The sequence below is a fragment of the Parasteatoda tepidariorum genome, chromosome 10 (genome assembly GCF_982258835.1).
Source record: "Parasteatoda tepidariorum strain Cologne lab strain chromosome 10, Ptep-v5.0, whole genome shotgun sequence".
NCBI lineage: Eukaryota > Metazoa > Arthropoda > Arachnida > Araneae > Theridiidae > Parasteatoda > Parasteatoda tepidariorum.
In genome coordinates, this window is record NC_141764.1 from 22,361,579 (window position 1) to 22,389,220 (window position 27,642).

General features: G+C 33.7%; 2 protein-coding genes across 2 annotated transcripts in view; both read left to right on the forward strand.

Moving 5' to 3' along the window:
* Positions 1-27,642, forward strand: part of LOC110283308 (uncharacterized) — a 408,935-nt gene that overhangs the window by 369,168 nt on the left and 12,125 nt on the right. The gene's annotated exons all lie outside the window — the stretch shown is intronic.
* On the forward strand, positions 6,594-16,164 carry LOC147802434 (uncharacterized). The gene is made up of 2 exons (XM_087152689.1): positions 6,594-6,716; positions 11,224-16,164. The coding sequence occupies exons 1-2, from the start codon at positions 6,594-6,596 to the stop codon at positions 16,162-16,164; spliced, it is 5,064 nt and encodes a 1,687-aa protein (XP_087008815.1).

Here is a 27,642-nt window from a genome sequence, read left to right on the forward strand (position 1 = left end):
ACGCAAAACAACGATTTCTTGTTTTTGTTCTTAGTCTGTATATTCTTTACAATTTATACTCTTTTTTTTTTTGTCCAGCTGTAAATTATATTTTTGTATTCTTTAACATTATGTTGGACGGATTGAGTGCACCGTATGTTCGCAGTTTTTCTCGTCAAAACAAAAATTATTGTTTGGAGATGATTTGCGATGAGCGTAAATCGTTCGTAAAAAGAGGTTGTAGGATGGAGCCGGCACTCAAAAGAAAATCCATTCACAGTTTAGCAGTTTTCATTTCAGGGTTGTTGATTCATTTTATGAGGAGTTTTAATGATCTTTCTATGAAAAACGTATAAACCTCTAAAGTATATGTTATTGACAGATTGTTCTTGTTTTCCAGCGGCGCCATCTATGGCCAAGAATTCGACTTCTGCCACACCATACGTCACACCCGTTTATAAGGCGGTCCCATTCATACATCCATTCATTCATCCACAGATCATAATTTTGAACTGAATCAGAGAACGATCGATCTCCAATCCAGTACTTCCAGAGGTATTGATTTGTTATGGGGAACATGGAGGACTTTTGCGACTCGGCAGATTTAACGTGCATCAGTCACTTTACTACACGGGGAGTCTTCGGCCGGTGGGGTTCGAACCCACGAACTCTCGGACATGGGCCCAGCGCCTCACCGATCAGGCTATCCCGTCTAAAGTATATAAATTTGTCAAATTTGTAAATTTCTGAAGCCTTTGAAATTACATTGGGAAACAAATTTTTTGTTGCGTTTGTGTAAATACTTGATCTTGCCTAGATCAGGTGCGGAAATTTCAAGTTTTGTTCCAAACGCTATAGATTTTTTCTTTAAATGATATTTTTTTTATTATTATTTGTGAAAATGTACTCGTTTTACAACGTTATAAATCATAACGTTGTAAAACTTAAACATTTTCAAACTTGTGCGTTGTAAAACTTGTCAATTTCAAGTTTTGTTCCAAACGCATCAGATTTTTTTTAAATGATATTTTTCATTATTATTTGTGAAAATGCACAAGTTTTACAACGTTATGATTTATAACGTTGTAAAACTTGTACATTTTCAAACTTGTACGTTGTAAAACCTGTCACGTAAATGTCACGACAATCTTTTCGATTAGTTAGGATACAATTATCAAGATAAGAATTGCATAGCAATCCATACTTTGAAATGTTGTCATACGAGGCTAGGGGTGCCTCCTCTATTACGACCAGCTAAGATGCACTTGAAGAAACTGTTTATTATAGGGAATGGGTTCCTTTACCATTTGAATCCTTGTGATGTGCCCTAACACCCCTGGAAGTTCACCGAAACATTTATGCCACCCCTTGTCTTAAGCGTGCAAATTTCGATTAAAAAAATTGACTAAAAATATCTATCATTTAACAAAACTTGAACTTGAGGAGAGAAACCGATTGTAGATTTGAAAACAGCTGTTCGAAAGTATCTTAGATCAGGTAAAAAAATCTCATGCAACAGAAGAAAAAAAATTGTTTCCCTGTGTTAATATAATTTAAAAACATTTAAATTTTGTAAATTTCTGAAACATTTCAGCATTAAACCATGCAAGTCCTAAATCTTTCATAAACTTTCGAAAAATTTTCAAAAAATACAAAATTTTTAAGAAGAAAATATTTTTAAATACATTAGCTTTTACAACTTATAAACTCATTTAACTAATAAACTTAAATTAATCTCCTGCTGTACATAACTATTAGTCCTGATTTTTGTATCCTCATCTATCCTGACTCAATCCTGATCTTTGCATCATCATGATCTTTGCATCCAAAACTTGGACTCTACTAAAGAAAGAAAAAAAGAGAAGACAGATATTCAGATGTTGCCATCTCTGAAAGAACGATCTTGCAAACCATTCTTAGCCGAACTAAAGAAGGCAATTTCTACATAAGAAGAGCAATTACAGAAATTTACAAATGTTATAAGCAGATTGATGTTATAAAATTTATAAAGTAAAACAAAATACGGAAGAACATATTTGCCACTTACAAACAACTACTGATTGCATGTGTAGATCAAAAGTTCAAAAGGACTTCCAAAACTTCGATGACTGGACTTCATTAACGCAGATCTCAAAACCATTATAGTATTGTACTGAAAAGATCTAGCGAAAAAAAAAAATGCTTTGAGAAATGTTCTACAAAAAGCCAAGGCCCTCCATGGACTATTGTAATTTCGAATTGCATATTTCCATTTTTACGTATGATTAGAGAAAAAAAAACTTAATTTAAAATTACATTTTGTATTATAACATAACCGTTGAGGAACTAAATTTTAAAATATTGATTTATAAATTGATAAAATATTGCAAATTTTGAAATTGTATAAGCTCATGTAAGAAAAGAGTATGATATTAATTGTTTCTCTTCATAAATATAAACTTATTATATCAAACAAATTGTATTGCGAATATTCATCAACTGGAAAACTGTTACAAATGATACATTAAGCTCATTTGCATATTAACTTAGCAAAATAGCTAACTAAATTTGGTTTTGAAATTTAGAAAGAAAAAAAACTTCTAAAAAATATATCTTACAAATAATTCAGTTATTACCATTGATTTTTCAATATTTTCAAAAAAAAATTCGCACTTTTTTCAGTAGTTCAGTCATACATGCGCTAAAGAACGTTCCAATATTATTAATTAAATTGTGGTAGGTTATAATCTAAATAATTGAAGATCATCGGAGAGGGACATTATATGTCCATGAAATGTGATTCTGAGAATATATTATTTTCAAGTTTTGAAACTTAACAACATACAATTGAAATCGTAAAAATAAAGATATAGACGAGCGTCACACTCACAAGCACTTGTTTACATCCCCCAGAAAATTACGAAGCAAACTTTAAAATTTTTGATGTTGAAAAAATATAAATAAATAAAATTTGAAAATCGGGTTAGACAAGATTCGTTTCTTCCTCAAAACTATTCCCGTTCTCTTCATTATATTCTTTCTTTTTCTCACCTTTTCATCATATGCAGGTTTTCATAAAATTTTCGTGACGCAGATTTCTCAGAAAAGGTTTTCGGCAATTGTAAATCTTGATGTTTAGCAGCCTTTATGACTAGTTCACTAGTATCTTTAAGTCGTCTTTTGAGGACAAATTTACTATATATATATATATATATATATATATATATATATATATATATATATATATATATATATATATTTCGATTTTGAATATTATGGTATATATTCATCTGACTTGCTGTTGGTTTATTTTGATTTTTCTTGGGACAGTAGGGGGGAGGGTATGATTATTTGCGGTATAAAAATATAGCATCCAATCTATATATATATTTCTCCTACACGGCGACGAAAAAAAGCCTCATTACATTTCCCCGAATGGCATTGCTAGAAAATCGACCAATGATTGCAGCTAAAAATGTCACATGCCAAATCTAGCTGAGGTGGCTCAACATATAGCAGTTTTAAAAATGGAAACTGAAATAACCTTAAGCTAGGCAGAAGTGTGTTGTCTTTGTCGAGAGATCTCTATTTTAGTATTGTGTCGAAAGCGCTTTTTTTCACGAATTTATGTATAACGAATTTATTTGACGATTTCTGATTTATATCACGAATTTATTTGTTTTGTTATTTTTATTAGTTATTCATTGAAAAATGCGTCTCAGTCGTGCTGTTACGCTTTATGATTTTATACTATAGCACATTTCTAATAGGTTTAACGAATTACATGTCATTTATTTGAATTCAAATTTATTTTAATGACTTAGTATTTACTAAAAAGATGTAATTTTTTTTTAAAAAAAAAGTTGTTATGTGGATTTGAATGATTGTTTTGAATTCTTAGAATTTTGCGTATTTGCAATGTACCTAAGTTAGTAGCGAGCGAAGCAAACCATATAAGATTGCGTAGCAGTTTCCGGGGGTTGGCGAAAGTTAACGAGCAGGGGGCGCTGCCCATTAGTACAAATATGTTTTCATTGAAATGGGAATACGAATCGTCTAACAGGAATAGGGCAAACAACCGGCCATTCCCAACCACAAAACTACGGCACGTGATTGATTGGTTTATTCTAATGAAGTGACGTAGTTCAGCCTCTGGCTTGGACATACTAATTGGCGCAAAAGGGTTGGTGCAAACCAGATAAATGTGCCTTGCATGCTGCAATACAGTCTTCTGGGGAGATAGTCTTCAGGCGCATGCGGTAAGGGACAGAAAGCATTCTTCTCCAGGCACGTGGACAGGAAAACATTTTCCTTAGCACGGTTCATCTTTAATGTGTAATAATTTCCAGGATCAATCTATAAAATCTAACTATATATCTATAGACAATATTTGTATATATCTGTAATAATTCTCTTTTGATTGATTTGTCAAAACTCAACAATCCTGGAAATGCAGCAGAGGGTTATCCAATCATAATTTTTTGTAAAAATTGAACATTAAACCATTTTTCCGCTTTAATCTTCAATAATCATAATATTTATTCAAGGAACATTTTTGTTTACATAAAAATACTTTATATTATAACCGTTGTTGAACAGCCGACCCAGTTTTTGAATTTACGACTACCGTAACCTTGAAATTTTGAACCCAATCCAGAAGACAAGGGAACTCCTGGATCAAGTATTGTGATACGTTGAGGATTTTTTGACAGAACTAGCTCACATTTGTATCACATGGCGAGATAAAAACCATGAAAATCTCTCACGGTTAGCCTGATGGCAAATGGATTCTAACCCATGATCCGAATAAATTAGGAATAAAGAAATATTTTACATACAAACGAGAATTTCATGATTTTTATTATTTTATACTGGGAACAACATTCGAAATCAGGATCGTAATAAGAGAAACTGAATCATATCGTGTGATTTTTCTGTCCTGGTCATCATTTGTAACTGATTTATATGTAGATAAAGATGTTAATCTTGTTAAGAACGGTAATTACTGTACCAATCTTAAATATTAATCAAAATTGTATAGATATATGCAATTGTTTAAGTATATAAATCAGTTATTGTACAGATTATTTAGTTAATGAGCAAATTAACTAGAGTGATCCGTTAGAGTGCCAAAACAATTTTCATTTCTTCTCAAATTACCTAGGCAATCTGTAAATTGCCTAGGAAATCTGCCCATTACCTTCTGAGCACTCGTTAAAGTAAAAATAAGATCTTTGCTGTAACAACAGCATCATTTCTGTATACTTAAATCGACACAATGTTGATCATTTACTTTCCTCTACCTAAAAAATCAAGTTGCTAGAATCAGACAATTTACACATTAGTTGATAGAATCAATCAAATTGATTCATTTTTTTTAAACTACCCAGGTCATCTGCAAACTATCTAGTAAATCCGCACATTAAGTTCGGTTAAAGTAAAAGTAAGATCTTTTCTGGAACAAAGGCATCGTTTCTGAATGCTTAAATTTATAATATAATGTTATTAATTTATTTTTCGCTACCTAAAAAATCAAGTTGTTGCAATCAAACAATCCATACACTAGTTCATAAAATCAATTATCGATTGCATTAAAAACTGTAGCAGAAAGAATCATATAATTTAAAATATTATTACAATTGAGGAAATTAATATAATATCACGTGTTTATTTTTCAATATCTAAAGAATCAAATCAATAAATGCAATCAAAACAACCTACAAATTAGTTGTTAAAATGTTCAACGATGCAGAGACCATAGATGAGCACATTAACAACTGAAATTATAATGTACTTTAACGAATTACCCTAATTAATCTGCACCTATTGTCATTGCGGAAAACTCTTTACTCACTTTAACGAATTACCCTAATTAATCTGCACTTATTGTTATTGTGGAAAACTCTTAGTAAACTTTAACGGATTACCCTAATCAATCTGCACCTATTGTTATTGCGGAGAACTCTTTACTCACTTTAACGGTTACCCTAATTAATCTGCACCTATTGTTATTGCGGAAAACTCTTAGTAAACTTTAACGGATTACCCTAATTAATCTACACCTATTGTTATTGCGGAAAACTCTTTACTCACTTCAACGGATTACCCTAATTAATCTACAGATTAGCAAGGTAATGTGTATATGAACGACTTCCGAGGTTTCACGATAACATATGCACTTGAATACACAAGGGGAAAAAATTAACAAAAACTCTGTCAAGAGGTGGATTCAACTGACATTTTAAGAGACAGTTTCATATTATAGCAGCCGTATATATATCCAAAGATAAATATCCAACATATGCACGCACTCATATATATCTTTAATATTTCCTGTTCTTGTATAAAATCCCTTCATTAATATTTACGACCAACAGACAAACGGATCAGCTGACAGATTGTAAAAAAAGTCGTAAAAACTCCTCCTCAACAACTGCATACGTTTCCTGTTTATATTAAAGACAGTAAAACATCGCCGATGGAGACACTGACCTTTTATTTATAATTTCCTGAGAACTTTTTCCCTCCCACTTTTAATAGCCATTTCAACCTCCGCCCCTGAGATAACGCCACTTGATTCTTCATCTGTCAGCGTGACTGTAAAATGCGACCCTCGAAGGAGTCGCAATTTACAGATGAGTCCCATTGGAATGCGTGTCCCAGCACCAAACCTGGCGATGGGCTTTCGCCGACCATTATCTGCCAGACAGAACCTTTTGCAGATACAAAAAGAAATATGGTTGGGTGATAAAGAAGTGGTACTGCAGCCGCCAGGGGAGGGCTTTCCCAGGGTTAAGTGCCATAATTTACGGGGACCACTACTGTAAACCGTGAAAGTGCAAACTCTTGTTCAACCAGCTGTTAACGATTTTGTCATTGGATTTTCTGCATTGGGAGGGTTGTATTTTGGCGATATTGTGAGCAACGGATGCATTTAGTTTCATAAAAAAGGAATGAAAGCACGTATAAATAAAATATTTCGCCAATTTGAAGAAAAAATTATGTTTTTTCCTGCTGAATACATCAATAAGTAATAGTTTGAATTGTAGCGGCATAAAATATCAGTCGTATTAATATATGTGTATACTTTGAATAGGAAAGAGCTTGTTCTATACAATAATAAGCCGCATTTTCAAAGAACGGTTTCCACACTTTTAGAATTGTCTCAGTAAAAATGGTTAAATAGCAATTTATTTGTTATTTTGTCATTGTAGGATCATAACAGTCCCGCAGTGGACTGATCGTTAAGACACGGTTCCCATCAGATCACCGAAGTCAAGCATCACTGGCTGCGGTCTGTGTGCGGGTGGGTGACCATTTGGATCAGTCTGCGCAGGAACCGTGGGTGTGCAGTATTGGTCCTCGTTAAACTGTGCTGCCGTAAAGTGCTCGACTTCGCGTGCAGGTCGTTGGGCTACCGAAGCGGGGGTGCCATCCCCTCTGCAGAGGATCAAAATTGTGATGGCATGTCTTCGGATCATCCTCAGGGATGTTTCCCAGACCGTCGCCAATAGCCCATTGTGCAGCTCTAGTGCGACGTAAATGAACTACAATAACAACAACAACATAACAGAAATTAAAACGTGAGTTCCATTAAATTTATTTCAAAACTAATACACAACTTATTTCTCAATTGAAAAAAGGGTAATCTTTTTTAAAAATCAGAAGGAAAAGAAAGCATTATAAATCGTGCTGAACTTTATCAGAATCTCGAACGATCAGATCGAGATAATTTTGAAACAGATCTGATCTGAACTCTGTTTTGTTTAACTATGTTTGTTATGTTACACCATAGATTCTCAACCTTTTTAACGTTGCCGCCCCCTTAATAAGCAAAAAACATATCAACGTCCCCCTTTGTGATAATCCAGTTATTTAGAGCGTGAGGACGGAGGGGGTGTGCTGAATTATAAGATGCATTTTTAGGCAATTTTTTAAACGTTAAATTTGCTTGTTTTTTTTAAAAAAATTTAATGTGTACGTTAACTCGATAATTTTCTCCAGGCAGGTAATCACAGTCTATTTGTCATAATAAAAATAAATACGGTAATGAAAAAAATAGTACAACAAAGAAAGCTATACTTAAAAAGAGTCACCTGTTCTTAATTAGATAATTGAAAAAACACCCAAAAATAAAAGTAGTATCAACGAAACAATCAAGTTACTATGTCAGTGGAATGATTGTACTTGATGGTTCATAGCCAATTTCTTAACGTTCGGCTCAATATTTCTGTTGAGGTGAAGACGCAAGTCCTCTCGTTGCATGATTTCGTGTCTATTTCTCTTTTTTGTGACTTGATCCATAACAGCACTTTATCCACGTTCGACGAAGTAGGAGAAAGGGAAGGAAATTGAAAATAATTTTGAAAATAAGAATGAATTTTGACAGCCCAGAGTAGAGGCAATTCTTGTGTATCATCAGAGGAAATTTCACCATTCTTTTCAAGATACGATAAGATTTGAAATTCATTGAACTCATTCCAACCAAATTTCTGCTACCAAAAAATAATTTTTATTTGAAATGTAGAAATAACTGATTTCGGCTGGATCAAATTGAGTTTGTCACCTTGAAGTTGCAAATTAACACCATTTAATTTTGCAAGTAAATCCACCAACGTCTATCTTAAATTCTAGAAATCTGTCTCTCAGAGTTACATTCTGTCTTCGAGGAACTCAAGCACAGAGTTGAAAAGATTCAAGAACCTATTGAGACAAAGCTCCTTTGGAAAGCCAGCGAATCACGGTGTAGTAGAAAGCGATATTCTTCATAGTTTTTCTTAAACAGCTGTCTGAGTAATCAATCATCGAGAACATTACTGCGAATTTTGTTCGCAGCAGATATGACATATTGCAATGACTGATGCAAACGGTCGCTGAGGTTTTTTCTTATTAAATACTGTCAGTGAATCACGCAGTGAACTGCTAAAATATCTGGTACCATCCTCTTCAAAACGGCGAAAAACCCACCATGTCGACCCACTATTGCAAGGGATATTTTTGATTAAATCAGATGAGGCTGGATAGTGTAAAACTGTTCCTAAAACTTCCTTAACAGCCGGCAGTATCAATTCTTTGCCGATGGTATGACATTTCCCAGATTTAGCAATTAATTTTTATATATTATAAGAACTTATCAAATCATCATCGCATTTTTGTGATCAGGTTGTCAGTAAGCCTGAGGCCAAAGGTGCCTTCAGAAACTTGTCTTTGATATTCGTGAAAAATGACAAATCTTTATTTTGTTTGTGAGGATGAATATTTTGCAAATGCTTTTGCTAACGAGAAGACTCCATTGTCTCATTATATTAAACTTTGTTATAAAATAAATCCATGGGTAGTTGAGAGTTCGAGGGCGATTGAACAAATCTAAACTTCAAGTACGTGACACTGTATTGAATACACTTCTTTATGTTAACCGACATTGTTGGTGGCAGCAAAATACGAATGAAAGAAAATCGACTGTTTTTTCAAATTAATAAATAATTTACGATTAAGAACTAATTCACAAACGTACCTGGCCAAATAAACAATGAAATCGAATCGAAATTGGGCAAAAAACTGCTAGGAAGCAAACTAAACCATCATAAGAAACACGGGTCAAATCGAATATTTTTACAAAAAGCGCATGCACTTTAATTCTCACCAAATGGCTGAAATGAGTCAGAGGCAAAAACTACTGACTCATGCGCTGCGCTGTGCTTATTTACTTACTTTATTTAAAAACAACTGGGCCGCGCAGCGGCCCCTATCCCATTCATCATGAAATTATAACAATGAGTTAAAAACATTTTGAAGTCGTAGTGGTAACTTTACAATAATATTTCTATGATTAGAGAAAATACAAACTTGAACAGAGATAGTTACAGTAATTGCCTATGCGCTGTGCTGATTCGGATCGGAGAATATGTATTGCATAAGTTCGTTTTACTGCTGGTACTAATGTTGTATCAGATAATCTAAATTTATTATATTAATTTAATCTTTGTTTTCTTTATAATTAATTTTAGATCAATTTTATTTACTAAATGATTCTTAATTTAATAATTTTATTTGGGAGTATTAAAATTAAATTTGAATAACATATAATCCTCATCGCCCCCTACCGCCCAAAACATACCTAACGCCCCCCAGCCGCCCAAAACAAGTCCACCGCCCCTCAGCATACTCCCAACGCCCCCAGGGGGGCGTTATCGCCCCCGTTGAGAAACACTGTGTTACACCATATTCAAACAAAACAGTCGAACAACTGTACAGAAAAAAAAAAAAAAAAAAAAGATGATATTCAAACTAAATGTGACAAGAAATGTTTATTGATTGTTTATACCTAATACGATTTATACAACCAGACTTTTATCCTTATACATTCAGACTATGCATTCTGTTTAATACTACAGTCCACAGATGGCGCTATGCGCATCCTAATTAATTATTCATTGAGCTTGAGAAAATAAATAGTGTATGTGTATCGATTCCTGTGTGTGGAGTGTTTCAATGTTTTCGATGTATAATTCAATATTCTAAGTTCATCTCCGATTCCAGTAAATTGTGGCAAATTCTAACTGAATTGTGAGATATCTAAACGTTCCACCTTTAATTTTATAGTTCCAAGTCCATGCAACAACCGAGTCAGGTAAAAATTTATGAAACATTCTTTTTCCCGCTATTTGCTAAATCATTTGGTCCGTCGAGCCGGAGCCCAGCTGAAATATTCTAATTCAAAATTCCTGGCTTGTTGTTGTTTCGGCAAATATTTTTTCTAAAATATTGTCATAATTCAATAAAAAAGTAACATTCGAATTTATTCATACATGCTAAGCTTAAAACGAAAGAAATGTTCGTAGTGTAATATTTCAAATTCCAGTGTATTCAAAAGGGTTTAATCTGTTTAAATGTGCTTATTTACTTATTTGATTGATTAATTACTTATGTGCTAAATTACTGATGTATTCTGCCATTGTCATTCCTGTATTATATTTACAAAAAGTCTCGTTTTCCCCTTCCTTTTTATTATTGTTTTCTTTCTTACTGTTTCGTTTTATACCGCTGTAATTCTTTTTGCAATTTTGCATTCTCCCCCGTTCACGTTCACAGGCGTCAGTGGAATCATTTTGTTTGGGCTAGACAGTTAGACTTTAATAAACAGCTCTGTTCTGCGGTTTTTGATTTAATAAATTATTTTTCTTATTCTAATATATTCTAATGGATATGGAAGCCTTGTTAAAGAAAAAAAAGAGTATTAAATCATCGATTACTAAATTGCAAAAGAAAACAGAAGAGGAAATTGGGAATTTAAATAATGCGGGTTTATTGGCTCGTAAAAATAGATTTTTGGAATTTAGAACTGAGGCAAAAGAGATTTTAGATTCTATTATAAGTATTTGCGAGGAAAAGGATGAGGAAACTTATTCTACGGAAAAGGACGACATTTTAGATGCGTTAGAGTCAGTACTTGTCGATATCGACACCCGGCTTTTGCCTCCCGTAGTGAATTCTAGTTTTGAGGTTAAAAACCAAAGTTCAGGCCAGGCTTCTGTCTCATCTCAGTTTGCTGAAGTGAAACTTCCTACGTTATCTTTACCTACATTTTCTGGTGCAAATGAGGAGTGGCTTGCCTTTTCCGATCTTTTTGGAGCTGCAGTTTCGAACAATCAAAATTTGACGGGAGCGCAAAAATTGCAATATTTAAAGGGGAGTTTAAAATCAGATGCCTTAAAAATCGTAAACTCTTTATCCATTACTAATGATAATTTCGAAATCGCTTGGAAATTGCTAAAAGATAGATACTTTAACAAAAGAGAAATTATGTCCTCCTTAATGAAAAAGTTTATCAATATAACGCCCTTGAGTGGAGAATCATCCACACAAATTTTAAATTTGATAGATTCCACTAAGGAATTCGTAAGAATGTTGGAGTCCTTGGAATACAAGGTTGATCCAACTACAGATACCCTTTTAATGCACATGATATTGTTCAAGCTTGATGCAAATTCAAGAACTTGGTTCGAGAGAACCTTTCAAACTGACGTCATTCCAAAGTTGGACGAACTGTTGCAATTCCTTGTAACACAAGCTAGATCTATCCCGAGTTCAACTACTAAGAGAAACATTCAAAGAAAAGTGACTTTGGTCTCGTCCAACGCCCAGTCACAATGTCCTCTATGTAATGGAGATCATACATTGTCGAAGTGTGATACGTTCTTAAAATTATCAGTTCAAGGCCGTTTAGATTTCACTAAATCGAATAATGTTTGTTTTAACTGTTTAACTCGATTTCACAGTGTGAAAACTTGCAACAGCAAGTTTAGATGTAAAAGATGCAAAAAACCCCACCACTCTTTACTTCATATCGAAAATGTTAGCGATAGGGGAAGACAGGGTGCTGTAAATCAGTCAAATTCTAGTGAACTTTCTATCAACGCTCCTGTGTTTTCGCCTGCCCTTATTCCAAGTACTAGTCAATTAAGTGATAATTCTAGAGTGGTAGATGTTACATCGTGTATTTCGGGTGTGGGGCCAGACGTTCAAACTCTCCTCTGCACTGCTCTGATTCAGGTGAGAGATATTTGGGGTAACTATCAGACCTGTAGATGTCTTCTGGACAGCGGTAGCCAGGCTTCGCTTATTACAAATGAGTGTATTGAGAAATTGGGCTTGCAAAAGGAAAAGGCCAATGTTCGCATTTCGTGCTTAGGCGCATCCAATACGCGTACAAATGGGGTTGCTGAGATTCAATTCACCTCACATTTTTCATCTCAAAATTCCTTTCATGCATCCGTCTATGTGATTAACAAAATTGTAGGCATGATTCCACATCACGACTTAGATTCCTCAATGCGCGAATTATTTGGGGATATTTCTCTGGCTGATCCAGCATTTTACAAGAGTGCTCCGATTGATGTACTCCTTGGTGTTGACCTTACTTTGCCATTGCTAAAGGGTCAAACATTATCGTTAGGTAAGGATAAGCCATTTGCCATTCGTTCAGAACTGGGTTGGATAATTGGTGGTAAGGCAAATTCTGGTGGTCAAAATTCTCTGCATGTCAATCATATTCAGTTAGAATCGGATCTTCTAATCAATAAATTCTGGGAATTAGATTCTGTACCATGCGTCAAACCCTTAACTTCTTTAGAAGAGGCTTGTGAAGATCATTTCGTAAAGACACATTCTAGGGATGAGAATGGTAGATACACAGTAAGGTTGCCCTTTCACACTTCTCCCACGCGGTTAGGTAATTCAAAACAAAATGCAATTCGTAGGCTAATCAGCGTGGAACGCCATCTCATTTCTAATCCTGAGAAATACAACCTCTATCGAAAATTTATGAAGGAATACCTTGATTTAAATCACATGGAACTGGTTCCGGACTCTGATATTAATAAAATCAAAAGTTTATACCTTCCTCACCATGGAGTTGTCAAAGACACTAGCTGCACAACAAAGCTTCGTGTAGTTTTTGATGCTTCCAGTAAAACTTCATCCGGACTCTCTCTCAACGATCTGCTCCTGGTTGGTCCAAGAGTGCAACCAGAACTTTTCCCTATTCTCATCCAGTTTCGACTTTTCAGTGTAGCCATTTGCGCTGATGTTGAAAAGATGTTCCGCCAGATTAAAGTTCATGAGGAAGACGTAGACTGGCAAAGAATTCTTTGGAGGGATTCTCCAACCGAACAAATAAAGGAGTATCGTCTTATTACCGTTACGTACGGTACGTCCTCGGCACCATTCCTCTCCACGAGAACCTTACGACAGCTTGCCATAGACGAACAAGAAAATTATCCAAACGCTTCAAGAGCCACCCTTTGTCATTTTTACGTTGATGATTTGCTGAGCGGGAGTGCAACAAAGGAGGGAGCCATTCAACTGGTGTCCGAATTGCAGGAAATGATGAAGAGAGGAGGATTTTCTCTACGCAAATGGGTGTCAAATGATCCTGACGTACTAGCAACCATTTCGGAAGAGTTAAAGACTGTTGATTCCAAACACATGATCAACGACGACCAACCGGTCAAGATTCTGGGAATAGCTTGGCTTCCAGATGTTGACACTTTCACCTTTACCATCACCGTCAATGAGAGCGACGTATGGACTAAACGCAAGGTACTTTCCGAAGTCGCAAAAATCTTTGACCCTTTGGGCTGGTTGGCACCTACAGTTATCACTTCCAAAATCTTCCTCCAAGAGCTTTGGAGTCATCATCTAGGCTGGGATGAGGAGCTACCAGACTCTCTGGCAAGTCAATGGAGAGTATTCCAGAAACAGCTTCCTCTACTTACAAATATCAAGATTCCACGCTATATCCTCATTCCACAGGCTACCGACGTACAAGTACACGGATTCTGTGATTCTTCAGAAAAGGCCTACTGTGCTGCTATATACATTCGTTCCAAAGATACAAACCAAGCCGTGACATCTAGACTGCTAACTTCCAAGACACGTGTCTCTCCAGTAAAACCACAGTCTCTACCTCGACTGGAACTCTGTTCTGCCTTACTTCTGGCCAATTTGTTACAAGCTACCTTGCCAACACTAACTGTGCCAATCTCTGAGACATTTGCATGGTCTGATTCCAAGATCACACTGGCATGGTTGAAGTCCGAACCAAGAAGATGGCAACCGTTCGTAGCTAATCGAGTAGCACGAATTCAAGAGCTGACTCCTAACGTGCACTGGAACTTTGTGAGCGGTTTGGAGAATCCAGCTGATTGTGGAACGAGAGGGATACCACCAACTAAACTAGAAAAGTGCGACTTGTGGTTCAACGGACCTGATTGGTTAAATAGTTCTACTTTTCCTAATGGAAGGTTTGAAGATGATCCACAATTAAAAGAAAACATGGCTGCCGAAGCCAAAATAACCAAGCTGGTAATGTTGAATGTAGTTGATGCTACTTTCAAGGCAGAGTTTTTTCAAAAATTTTCGTCTTGGAACAAGCTGAAAAGAGCAGTTGCCTGTTGTATAAGATTCATGAAGAACTGTTCTGTCGCTGCAGATAAAAGAAACAAATCCTTCTTAACAACGGCAGAATTGAATGAAGCCGAGAAGAGAATTGTCAAATTCATCCAACAAGATCATTTTCCGACGGAAGTCTCCTATCTTTCAACAGGCAAGCAACTTCCTTCGAATAACAAGCTTATTCCCTTGACTCCGTTCTGCGATGATTCCGGAATAATTCGTGTCGGTGGTAGACTGAAAAATTCAATGCTTCCAGAATCAAGGAAGCATCCCATCCTGCTTCCTAAAACCGACCATATTGTGAACTTACTTATCACGGATTATCACTTGAAACTTCTTCATGCCGGACCGCAACTTCTCCTAGCAACTCTCAGAGAGAAATTTTGGATTCTCTCAGCCAGAGATGCAGTTAGAAGAGTGGTGAGAACATGTATCCCATGCTTCAGAAATCGTCCAAGGCTCGCCGAGCAAATCATGGGAGATCTTCCAGAGTCCAGAGTTTGTCCCTCTTCTATTTTCCAACGAACTGGTCTGGACTTCGCTGGCCCATTCTTAATACGGAGCTCCAAGGGAAAAGGCAGCCGCAATACTAAGTGCTACATATGCGTCTTCGTCTGCCTCGCAACGAAGGCAGTTCACCTTGAAGTCGTCAGCGACTTAACCTCAAAAGCATTTATTGCTTGTGTAAAAAGATTTGTGGCACGCAGAGGTAGACCTTCAGATATCTTCTGCGATCAAGGAACCAATTTCTACGGAGCTAGCAGAGAGCTCAAAAAGGAGTTCCGGCAGTTGATGAAGGAAGATGCCCTTCAACAATTCCTGGTAACAGACAACATCGCCTTTCACTTCAATCCTCCATCTGCTCCCCACTTCGGAGGCATTTGGGAGGCTACAGTGAAATCGTTCAAATTTCATTTGAAAAGAGTTGTTGGAGATGCTAGTCTCACCTTCGAAGAACTGGCCACGCTGTCATGCCAAATCGAGGCATGCCTTAACTCAAGACCACTATGTGCATTATCTAGCAGTCCAGATGATCCGTCTGTTCTGACACCAGGACATTTCCTGATAGGAAAGGCATTGACAGCTATTCCACAACCTACGATTCCAGACGACATCCGTCACTGCGACCGTTGGCGATTACTTAGTTATTGTTTAACTAAATTCATTAATTTTGAAACCCCTCCGTGTTTCAAGGGGGGCGGTATGTTTAATACTACAGTCCACAGATGGCGCTATGCGCATCCTAATTAATTATTCATTGAGCTTGAGAAAATAAATAGTGTATGTGTATCGATTCCTGTGTGTGGAGTGTTTCAATGTTTTCGATGTATAATTCAATATCCTAAGTTCATCTCCGATTCCAGTAAATTGTGGCAAATTCTAACTGAATTGTGAGATATCTAAACGTTCCACCTTTAATTTTATAGTTCCAAGTCCATGCAACAACCGAGTCAGGTAAAAATTTATGAAACATTCTTTTTCCCGCTATTTGCTAAATCACATTCCTTTATGAAGCCATTTTTTCCCCGTTCATAAATGGTTACAAAACCATATGGGTACCGTAAACATTATTTTTCAACTGTACCTTAATTGTTAACGATTTCAAAATCGTAAAGGTAATGAAATGTTCCTAGGATAATGAAACAATTATTTGAGCAATTAATGCAGCAGGACTGACCTCAGATTTATATTATCTTACTGAAAATGAAATTATTTGTTTTAAAATATCAAGTCGCAAAAAAAAAAGTTGTAGGAAGCAGCTGCGCACTTTCGAACTGGAAGTCGTGAAGGTAAGGAGATCCAGATTTGTTTTTGTTTACATTTGTATGGAAACCACCTTCCATTGTCAATTGTTTATTCGTTTGGTCGTTGTTTCGCATGTATTCGTAACAATACTTCTAACAATGAGTTGAATAATTCTGCAACAACATGCTTGGAAACCAATCTTTGTTAACATTGAATTTTTACTTACAACAACAGTATTTTAAAGATAACTTGCTAAAAACTTTATTGTAAAATTGTACAAAGGCAGTTTGCATTGCTCACTGTGAAATTAACATAATATTTTTTTTGCATAGACAAACAGTAAACCAATAAAATAAATAATCTGGTTCATACACACTGGTGAAACAATGGTTGATCAAGAAGGCTCGAATTATAACTCCGAAACTGACACTAATAGTGACGGGGAAAGTAAAGAAAATCCATGGATTGTGACTTATTGCAAAAAAGAAGGCAGTGATAAGGAAGAAGCTTGTATCTGTGAAATGGAAGAACAGGAGATGGATGGGAAAGATGGCTTCAATTTTAATGCAGGGTCTGTCATGATGAAAGATGTAGAAACAAAAATTGCAGAACTTCAAAAATGGCAAGAAAGTGAAAAGCGGGACAACTCTGTTGTGGAAACCTGTATTGCAGAAGAGTCGTTATTGAAGGGAAAAGGAAGCTTCAAGAATAATACAAATGCTGCGATGAAAAACAACGAGGAAGAGAAAACAACAGAATTTGCAAAGTGCCATAAAAGCGAAAAGCAAAACAACTCTAATGTAGAAACTCCTATTACGGACAGAGAAGGATCTTTAATCGATGGACCTGAAGGCTCCAAGAATAATGCAGAGGATACAATGGAAATCCACGCTGCAATGAAAATGACGACCTTTCTTAAGTGCCAAGAGCCCAAAAAGAGAAACAACTCGGATGTGAAAACCTGTATTGCAGACAGAGAAGTGCAGTCAATGGGTGAACTAGAAGGTTCCAAGAATATTACAGAGGCTACAGTGAAAAGCAACTTGAAAATGAAAATAACAGCATTTCTAAAGCACCAAGCAATCAAACAACAAGACAACTCTGATGTTGATGGCACTGAACAGTGGGCAATGGATGATCAAAAATATTTAAATAAAACAGAAACTACGGCACTTCCAGAGAACCAAAATGTCAAAAAGCGAAACAGTGTTGATGTGGACTCATCTGTTGCTGGAGAAGCAGATATTTCTGGCATGGAAAAGAAAATACGAGCATTGTTAGACTGCAATAGACTGTTAAAACGAAATGTTTCCAGCTTAGAAACCACTATTGCAGAAGAAGATGAATGCATAAACGGAGCAAACCAGTGTATTGCAAAAATGAGAGAAATCATTAAATCAGAAGAACTATCTATTGCAGCAACGATAGATTACGTACGAAATGTGACAAATGAGATTCTGGATACGAAAATTTATATTGATCACATGAGGAAGATTATGGAGCTAAATTCTGAGGAAACAATGCGCAAATACTGAGAGTATTCCTAATTATGTTTGAATTTTTTATTCGGCACGTATGATTAAAATAGGCTTAGATTGATTTTTGAATCTTTATATAACTAATTAAATTACCAGTTTTTCAATGCATCAGGTAAAAAATCATATATCATACAAGTTTCACACGTTTTCACTATCCTTTGAATTGACCACTTAATTCAAACTTCCGCTGATCTTCCTCAAATGTATCTTCAGTAAAAATTTAGATCAATTATCTCAATTTTTTTGTAAAAAACGTGTGAAACCAAATTCCTCGCAATTCGATTATACATATCGTGAACCATGTAAATAAAATTTATATACTACATGACGTAAACTCTCAGAAAGTATTTTAAATGAAAACTTTGATCAATATTCCTTATTGTCTATAAGAAAGATAGATCATCAAATTCAGAACAATTTGACTTATTCTTTACTCGAGTCTACAAGTAACTTTTTCAATAAATGCATGGTTTTTAAATTGTATTAATTAAGTCATGAAAAAATAATGCTTTTAAAAAACTATTAAAAAATACGGTAAATATTTTTAAACTTAGGAGAAAATTTTTTTTCAGAAAACTTAAAAATATTAAGAATTTTTAAGTAAAATGAATTAAATTTTTGGTATCTGTTTCAGAAGGTTTAGTATAAAAATATCGTATAACAATATTCAATTTTCTATTGGAATGATAAATTTTACTTTTGTATCGGTTTTGAAAGATTTAGTGTAATCATAAAAAAATTAATGAAAAGAATTGGAGATCAAAGATAAATCGGAAGTCGTCATGGAGAAATCTTCAGGCATTGGCTCACATTGGGCTGTCTGGCCATCTATGAAGATGATGATATCATGTAAAGGCTTTCCATTTTATAGTAGAATGAGGAATTTAATTTTTCGTGTCTTTTTTGAAGGATTTAGAATAACAATATCTCCAAATGTGTTAAAAACGTAAAATGAATCAAAATTTTCTCCTATAAAATTGTAATTGAAACTACGTAAATATTTATTGAAGCTTGTGCTACATTAGGTTGCTACACTGAAACTTGTTCTACAGAAGGTTGTGCTACATTGAAACTTGTGCTACAGAAGGTTGCTACATTAAAATTTGACTAAAACCTTTTTTTTTTTTTTTTTTTTTTTTGTACGTGGGAATTTGTGAGATTCTCACAAATAATTATTTTTTTTATTATAATCTGAGTCATTTTAATGACATATTAATATCTATAGAACTTAAAATATCATATTTTGAAAACAGTTTATTCAAACATTTCAGTGACGGTTACAAGTACAATTTATTAATTGGGAAATTATACTCTCCTGACAAGTGAGAATCAAGTAAGGATAACAAAAGAGACCAGGTAATCTGGGAGATTATTTGGCGTCTTGGCAACCCTATAGGTCGAAGTAGAAGAGCATCAATTTTCTCCACTCTTTTCCCAACGAGTGTCAGAGGTGATGATTGCTCACCATTTGTCTCCGACCATCCCCTATGAGGCCAAAAAAAGAAATCTTAAATGGTGACACAACAACTGCAGCCAATCTATTCTCATTTCGTTATACAAGAGCCATACTGACGAAAAGGAGGAGATCACTGAATTTTTCTTCGCCAAGAAAAGGAGAAAAAAAAAAAAGATTTTTGGCTTCATGCTGTCTACAAATGTTTGCCAAAAGGTGCTTGAATTTTTATGTAATGGAGAAAAAAAATTGTGTTAACTATTTTGGAAATAATGTTTAATTTTGTTCGTAATTATTTATATCAATGCAAATAATTTCCAAATTTTCTATATTAAAACACTGCGCGCACATTCGCGCTTGCAAAAAGTCTTTAATCTTTAAATATTGCATTTCAGTAATTTTAATTACATTTAAAAGGACTAGGAAGGAATTTTCACTAGGAAGGTACTTGGCAATTTTCGAAAATCTTCGCCAAATGCAAATCTCTTGCAATTTCTCATGATTAGGTTTCAAAAATGCTCATTTTTCTCAACTTGAAATTTAATTTTATAACTTGAAAATTAACAAAAATTAACTCCGCTACAACAAGACATCTTCTTTCGAACAATCTAAAACATTCTGTCTAAAACAGTTAATGACGTGTACAATGTGTAAAAATTGGAAGGAAAAAAAACTAATGAAATTAGTTGCCAAACCATTAGATAGTATTTTTACATAAATGAGACGTAATATTATGATTAACTCTTTGACTACAAATATTGCATTTCGATGATTTTTACTCTATTTAAAAAATTAGATAGCATTTAAGCTTCAAACTGGGCTGTTGATTTATTTATTACTTCAATGACTGCAATAAAAACATTAAGATGTGTTGCAGTGTTTTCATTACAGAGCGAGAACGCGAGAATCTCGCATATTTTTTCCTTCTCTCGCAATAAGAAATGATAAACGCGAGAAGTTCGCGCACTCTATTAATCAATTTCAAAATGCGCGAATTTTGGAAAAAATTTCGTCTTTTGCCATTTTTAATAAAATCTGTTTCACTTTTCTTCCTTGATATTTCATTATTTTGAACATCGGTCCTTGTTATCTAGCTTCCCTATTTACCAGTATTGTTCAGAACCGGTGCGAACAGCAGAACCCTTTTCTCTGCAGCCACGTGTTCACCGTAGGTTAGATTTATTCATGAAGACGTTTACATTTTTTGTGCATGAAAGTAAGATGGACAAATACCTTGTTAAGGCAGCATCTTCTACTCCGTAGCGGACAAATGAAAATGAAACTAATGTCTGAAGAAACGGTCAAATCGAAACAAATACGGATATTTTTCAGTCAAATAAATGTAATAGCTGATGAAAAAGTAGATATTGAACATTTTCCAAGTAGCAACAAATGATGCAGCAAAAATATTCAATTAGAAGATGTTAAAAATGTATTATAATTAAAGAAATAATTTTTTTCCAAGTCTACTCGTGTTTTTTTAATTTTTAGAAATCTCACTTAACTTTTTGAAACCTCACCCTGTTTTCGAGAAAGGGTGAGAAATTCTCTCCCATTTTTTTTTCTGTAATGAAAACACTGGTTGGTCATTTAAATTATACAAAACAAAGAAGAACTTTATTGCCCTGTTTCTGGGTTAAAACATTAATAAAATGCTTTTAACAAAAACCTTATAGCATTAATAAAATGGATATGATTGTTATAAAAACCTTACACAACATCTTTATCATGCAAAATACCATTTATTATTTAAATAAGTGTTTGTTAATTTTTATTTCTTCATTGTATTACATATCTTGTCGGTAGCCATTAAAATCAGACAATCATTTAGATGCTATTAATTATTTTAAACACAGAACCTTATATCAGAAAATCAGCTGATGCTTATGAATAAGTGTTAATAACCTCGAAGCCAGGTATATAGCAAAAATGATGATTCGAATTAAATAAAATAAAAAATAATTGCACCCGTTTTTATTGTTTGGTGAAAACATAATGATCGTTCTACATTCTTTTTCCTTCAGTATTTAGTTTATGAGCTTTTGTTCCATTATAACAACACGGTTGGGTGGCTGCATAATTCATTGAGCGTTTTATTGCAGGTTATTATTTACACACTCGTTTTAGAATATTATATTGTGTAATGATAAGCAAGCTTATTTAATAAGAAAATAAATTATGAATGGTTTTATTTAGATAACTGTGATTTCTATAAGGTTTATTTTTATGCATTGCACTAATTATAAGGTAATTTCAGTATTTTTGGGTGAATTAAAAAAAATAGAAAAAAATACAATAAATCTTATCAACTGTTTTAAAGTAAGAATTAAGGTATTAAAGTTCCTATTAATAAAAACATCATTTTTAATAATAGTAAATGAAAACCTGTTCTTCATACAAAATATAAAAAAGTGACATATGATCAATAAATCGGCAATAATCAACACTACACAATAATGTACAAAACTGAAAACCGTATATCAAAATATTTACAAAAGCTAATGTGCATCCAAATTCATTTTTGGGATGTAAATTAAATAAAAATAGAAAAAAGTACAATAATTCTTAGTAACTGTTTTAAAGTGAAAATTAAGGTATTAAAGTTCCTGTTATAAAAACCCCATTTTTAGTAACACTAGATGAAAACCCGGTCTTTATACAAAATATAAAAAGTAATAAATTATCAATAAATCGGCAATAATCAACACTACACAATAATGTACAAAACTGAAAGCCTTATATCAAAACATTTACAAAAGCGAATATACATCCAAATTTGTTTTTATTTATTATTATTTGTTGCCCTTCCCCTGGACTTTCCGTTATTATATTAATAAAACACGTTTTCAGAAATTCAACTCATCATAATAAAGATAACTTCATTCAGTATCATATTTGACATGATGCTAACTGCTCGTGGCTAGTTCATGATAGTAAGTCGAAATTGACCGAAATAAGACTTTTTTTTTTTCATTAAAATTGCATTTTAATTCAGAATTTAATTTTTATTGCTTCTGTTAACGTTGATCTCGCATTATTTATTTTCTTTGAAACATGTTTCAAAATTGTAACTGTAAGGAAAATAAATATGTAGATTCAGATTGTTTTCGAAGTCTAATTCGGTGATGCTCCCCCCCCCCAAACCCCGTTGTTTTTGCCTATCCTTTCCTGATAGAATCGCATAAAGATTAGTAATTATTAAAGAACGTGCTATAAAATTCGGTCTTGATCATACAGAGTTCTGAGCTAGCAAACATCACTGATATTATCTTATGAATATTAAAAAGAGAGAGAAAAGAAAAGAGTTGTCTACAGTTCAATTTGTAACATTATCTTTGTATGTTAAATTCGTATGAGAAAATTCGTTTTTCGTACGTCCCTCTCACACATATGACGTTAAACTTTTAATATTTTTTAAAGTCAGGGTAAAAAATTTTATGTTTTTGGGCTCACACCCATTATCCGAATTTAAGACCCTAAACACAGACAGTTTTAGAGATAGAAGAAAGAGCCAGCATGAAGAGGCATACAAAAGAGTTAAAATTACGTACTAATCTTATAATTTATAATTTTGACAACAATTAAAATTACTAATAGTTTTTAATATTCAAAGCTTTATAATGCATACTTCTAATTTAGAATATCAACTTTTAATATTTAATTTTCTTTTTTTTTTTTAAATTCTAATATTTTATTTTTCCTTCGTAAAGTAATTTTTTCCCTTAGAATGGATGGAAGGGAAAAAATAAGAAAAAATAAAAGCAAGAAATAAACTAATATAAGATACTATAGTGTGTAGCTTTTTCTCTTCTCTTTTGTAATTTATGGCTAATTTAAAAACTATGTTCAGAGCCTTTGTTAATTTTTTTTTTACTTTATTTTAAATTATAATTGTTCTGTGTTAGTTATTTGTTAACTTTTCTTTCATGTTTTTAGTATACTTGAAATTTGATAATATTTCTGGTGATAATTTTTTTAAATACCTAACTATATAAAGGAAATGAGAAGAAAAGTGTGTAAATACGAAACGAATTCGAAATTTTCTTCTTGCCACTGATTTTCTTCATCCATATTTTACCTTTTCAATAAAAAAAAAACAAGTTGGAAAACATGTAAATTTATATTTCAGTGCGATAAGGAAAATTATCATTAGCAGCCTACAAACTTCGGGTAAATGTTTGAAAACTATTTATTTTAAAACCCCTTTTATTTATAGACTTTTTGCTTTATTCGAAAATTTTAAAAACAAGATGGCCTACGTTTTCTTATTAAATATTCGGTGATCAAAAAAATTTTGGGAAACTTTTTAACACACATTTTTGTTCTATTTTTAATATTTTGTTTTTGTGTAGGGGCAAAGGAAAAAAAAAACAGAAAAGAAAAAGAATGGAAGAAAGAAAAAAAGAAAAACCCTTTCGAGGAGGGATGTTTTTTAGTCATAATTTTGTGTCATTTCTAGGCCCCTTTAATTAAATGTAATACAGAAATCTTCTATCTCACTACATGCGATAACACCTCAATTTTTTTCCACTTTTTGTTTACGTTTACTTATAAAAATAAATAAATAAAAGAAATAAAGAAAAAGAAAAAAAGAATGAAAGGAAACCTGAAACGAGAAATTTATTTGAAAACTGAAAAAGGTATCGTTGAATTTTCCATAAATTCCTAGTTGAGGAAGGCATAATCTAGAAGATTCTTTGTTTTTCGAACATTTTCAGGTTTGAATAGACTTCTTGTACCACCTGAGTTCAATTCAAAAGAATTTCCGGTGTTTGTTGCGTGGGTGTTCTTCTCTTTTCCGCAAGTGACAACCACAGACAACACAAGAATCTTATGTTTTTACACAACATTTACGAACTGCGAGACCATCATTTGGGTTCATTTTGGATTCTTTGTTTCGCGTTCGCTTTTTTCACTTTTGGTGTTACAACATTCATTTCCTGCGTCACTAACTTTTGTTGGAGCGTCAAATTTTGTACTTTAAATGCAATTCCTTGTGAGCATGTATTTTCAGATAAAAGTAAGCGTTTGTATTATCCGAAAAGTATCTTCGAAATGCTTCAAATTTGTTTTCTATATCCAAACAAAGGGAAAGTTTCTGTACCCGTTTGTTATCAGAAATGTGGACAAAGGGCAAAGTTTTCTAAAAATTATACAAAATTTTTAATTGAACTGTCTGAGAGGGTTGAAAGAAAAAAGAAATTTTTTTGTTATAATTAGCATTTTATTTTATTTTTTCTCCATTTTTCAATTATTTAAAAGATGTCATCAGTGATTATAACTAACTTTCGGCTCTATTTAATTAAAAACCAACCACTTTCTCTTAATAATTACACTAGGGAACACGTTTTTTGTTTCATTTATATGAATGCTATGATACTGTATGATCTTGTCTATTTCGGGTGTAAGAATTTCATATCTAAAATAAGTTTTGCTCCTAAGGTTACAGGATTAGGAATTTTTTAACTGGAATTTTTGGGATCGACAAACTTCTAGAGAACTAAGGACACATCTTTAGGATTAAAATTGCTTAAATACCTATGCACGGAAATATCTTCATATGCTGCTAGGGACACTTCCCTGTTATGACGTGTTCAGAACCACACGAAGAAGCAGCTCATAATATGGTAGCACCCCTATTGGCATGTGACCACATTTCTGGGCAAGGGTTTTCGTGAAGTTTTAATCATAAAGATGTATAGTAACTCTTTTAGAAGTTCATCGCAACATTTATGCACCCCCTCATGTTATATAGATAATGTTTTGAAGCTTGTAAATTTCGACAAAAAAAAAATAGACTGAAAATGTCACTTTCAAAAGAAATGTAACTTGGAGTGAGAGACCGATTGGTCATACTAAAGTATCGAAGTTCTGTTAACACATTGGATGCCACGCTAATTTTACATGGTTTGCCCGTCTGACCACGGTAAATAACTACAAACTAAATTTGCAAATATTAGACAGATTTTGCTAGTTTTTTAAAAGGTTTAGCATGACATATCTGAAAAAAGTGGTGAATTATATAAGCCTGCGAATTGCTTAGAAATAGTGGTGGATATAAATCTACTAAATCTGTTAAATAATCTTGGCTTCACCGGTGACCCCCGTGGTGCTACGAACAAACTCAGTGCCGGTCACCAGTGACCCCTATAGCATTCAGCGTGTTATAAAATTTCATTCAAATGGGAAAAAAAAGAACTGTTTCACAGTTTGATTTATTTTGATTCATTGTGTTAAGTAAACAAGACTAAAATAAATGTGACTTGTGGAACTGATATCACATAACTAGAATTTCAAAAGTTTTCTGATGCCTTGTCTTTATTCTTGTTTACAGATGAACTTTTAAAATTTTCAGTAATTTAGATAAATTAGTGAATTAACAGGTACCGTTTCTGAGAGTTGTTTATTCACTATCTTTTAAGCAAGTCCAATGAGGTGGGCATCAAATAGCCTACATAAAAAGCATTATTTATATCTATTAAATGCTTTCTTTTTTTTTCATCTAAGACCACAAAGTCTTAAAGCAAGGCTCTCAAGTACGGCTATCTAATGAAAAAAGAATATCAATGCGATAAAAAGCAGAAATAATGTTCTCTGTGCACGTTCTCTATTTAAAAATCCTATTAATTCATTTTAAAAAAATAGAAAATTAATTTGGTGTTTTAAACATTTTTCACACAGTAGAAATAAAATAAATGCCTCTTGGATCATCTAAGAAATAAACTTTATTTTAAGCATAGAAGTTGCCATACTGGCACAATGTAAGCAAACTTATTTCAAAATTTTTATTCCAAGAACAATTAAGCAAATAGCGAAAACAGCTCCTGGTTTTTGTTGGTGCAATCGTTGTCTGCATCACAATCCATAAAAAAAAAACTGTGTAACATTTATTTTTAAGACTTATCTAGCTCTCATTTTAAAGCAAGTCCAACGTTATGGGCAGCAGAGATAGCCCCACTCGAAAAAGTAGTAATTGTATCTGTTAAATGCTTATTTTCAACAAAGGCCACAAGTCTCAAAACAAGGCACGCAAATACACTATTACTCCTGACAAGGAATATTAATGCGATAAAAAGCAGTTATTAATGTACTCCGTGTGCGGCCTTCCATACAAAACTTCTGGCCATAAGATTTACGACCACTGAAATATACGTTGGGAGGACGGGAAAAAAATGAAACGATAAGAGTAGTAAAACGGGATAGGGAAAAAAAGGGAAAAATATAAAAGGGGGAAAAAAACCACAGCGGCATGATTATAACCTTATTCTGTTAGAAAATAAATGCCGAGCAGTTTAATCTTGTGGTAATAAAGCACTTTTGACAGGATTCCTATAAAATAGGATCGAAATAGAAGTACCGTAAAAAGGGAAGGATGAGAAAAAAGAAAAGAAATAAAGGTGTAAAATAAATGGTAAAGGCCTGAAAAAGTATCTGCTTCACGCTTTTGCGAGCCGACGTAGCGAGCGAATTGTAGACAATAAAATGTTGGCCAATATATCAAGCTTCTTCCAAGCTGGCGATCATATTTGGCGTTTGGAATATGTCGTTATTGGCGAGTTTATCGCAGGTACCTGTTCTTTCTTTTACAGCTCTTTTTTAAGACCTTTTCTCATCATTATAAAAGCCGGATGTGCCCGCAAATTCTCACACTTTTCTCATGGGAGTAATTTGTAATCCAACCATGGTAATCTGGTATAAATCGAAAGCTTACGACCACAGAGAGTAATAGACACTCGTAAATAAAATTTAGAACAATGTTTTATACTTTCAGTAAGTATAAATATTTCATAATCATTAAGTATTGATAGAATTAATACATCATAATTACTACCTATTGAAATTTAACTATACAATTTAACCACTTCGGAAGCAGGCCGAATATAATACAATATATAAGGTGTTCTATTAAGACCGCTCTTATTAGATATTCTTAAAATCCTTATCAAAAATTGAAACAAAAAGTCATGGAGGTCACATATTAATTTTAAGCAA

Bases quoted from the DNA above. Each gene is read 5' to 3' on its own strand.
- LOC147802434 (XM_087152689.1), top strand. From the start codon at position 6,594: ATGAGTCCCATTGGAATGCGTGTCCCAGCACCAAACCTGGCGATGGGC. The intron at 6,717-11,223 runs GTACTGCAGCCG...AAATTGCAAAAG, and splicing joins GGTTGGGTGATAAAGAAGTG to AAAACAGAAGAGGAAATTGG.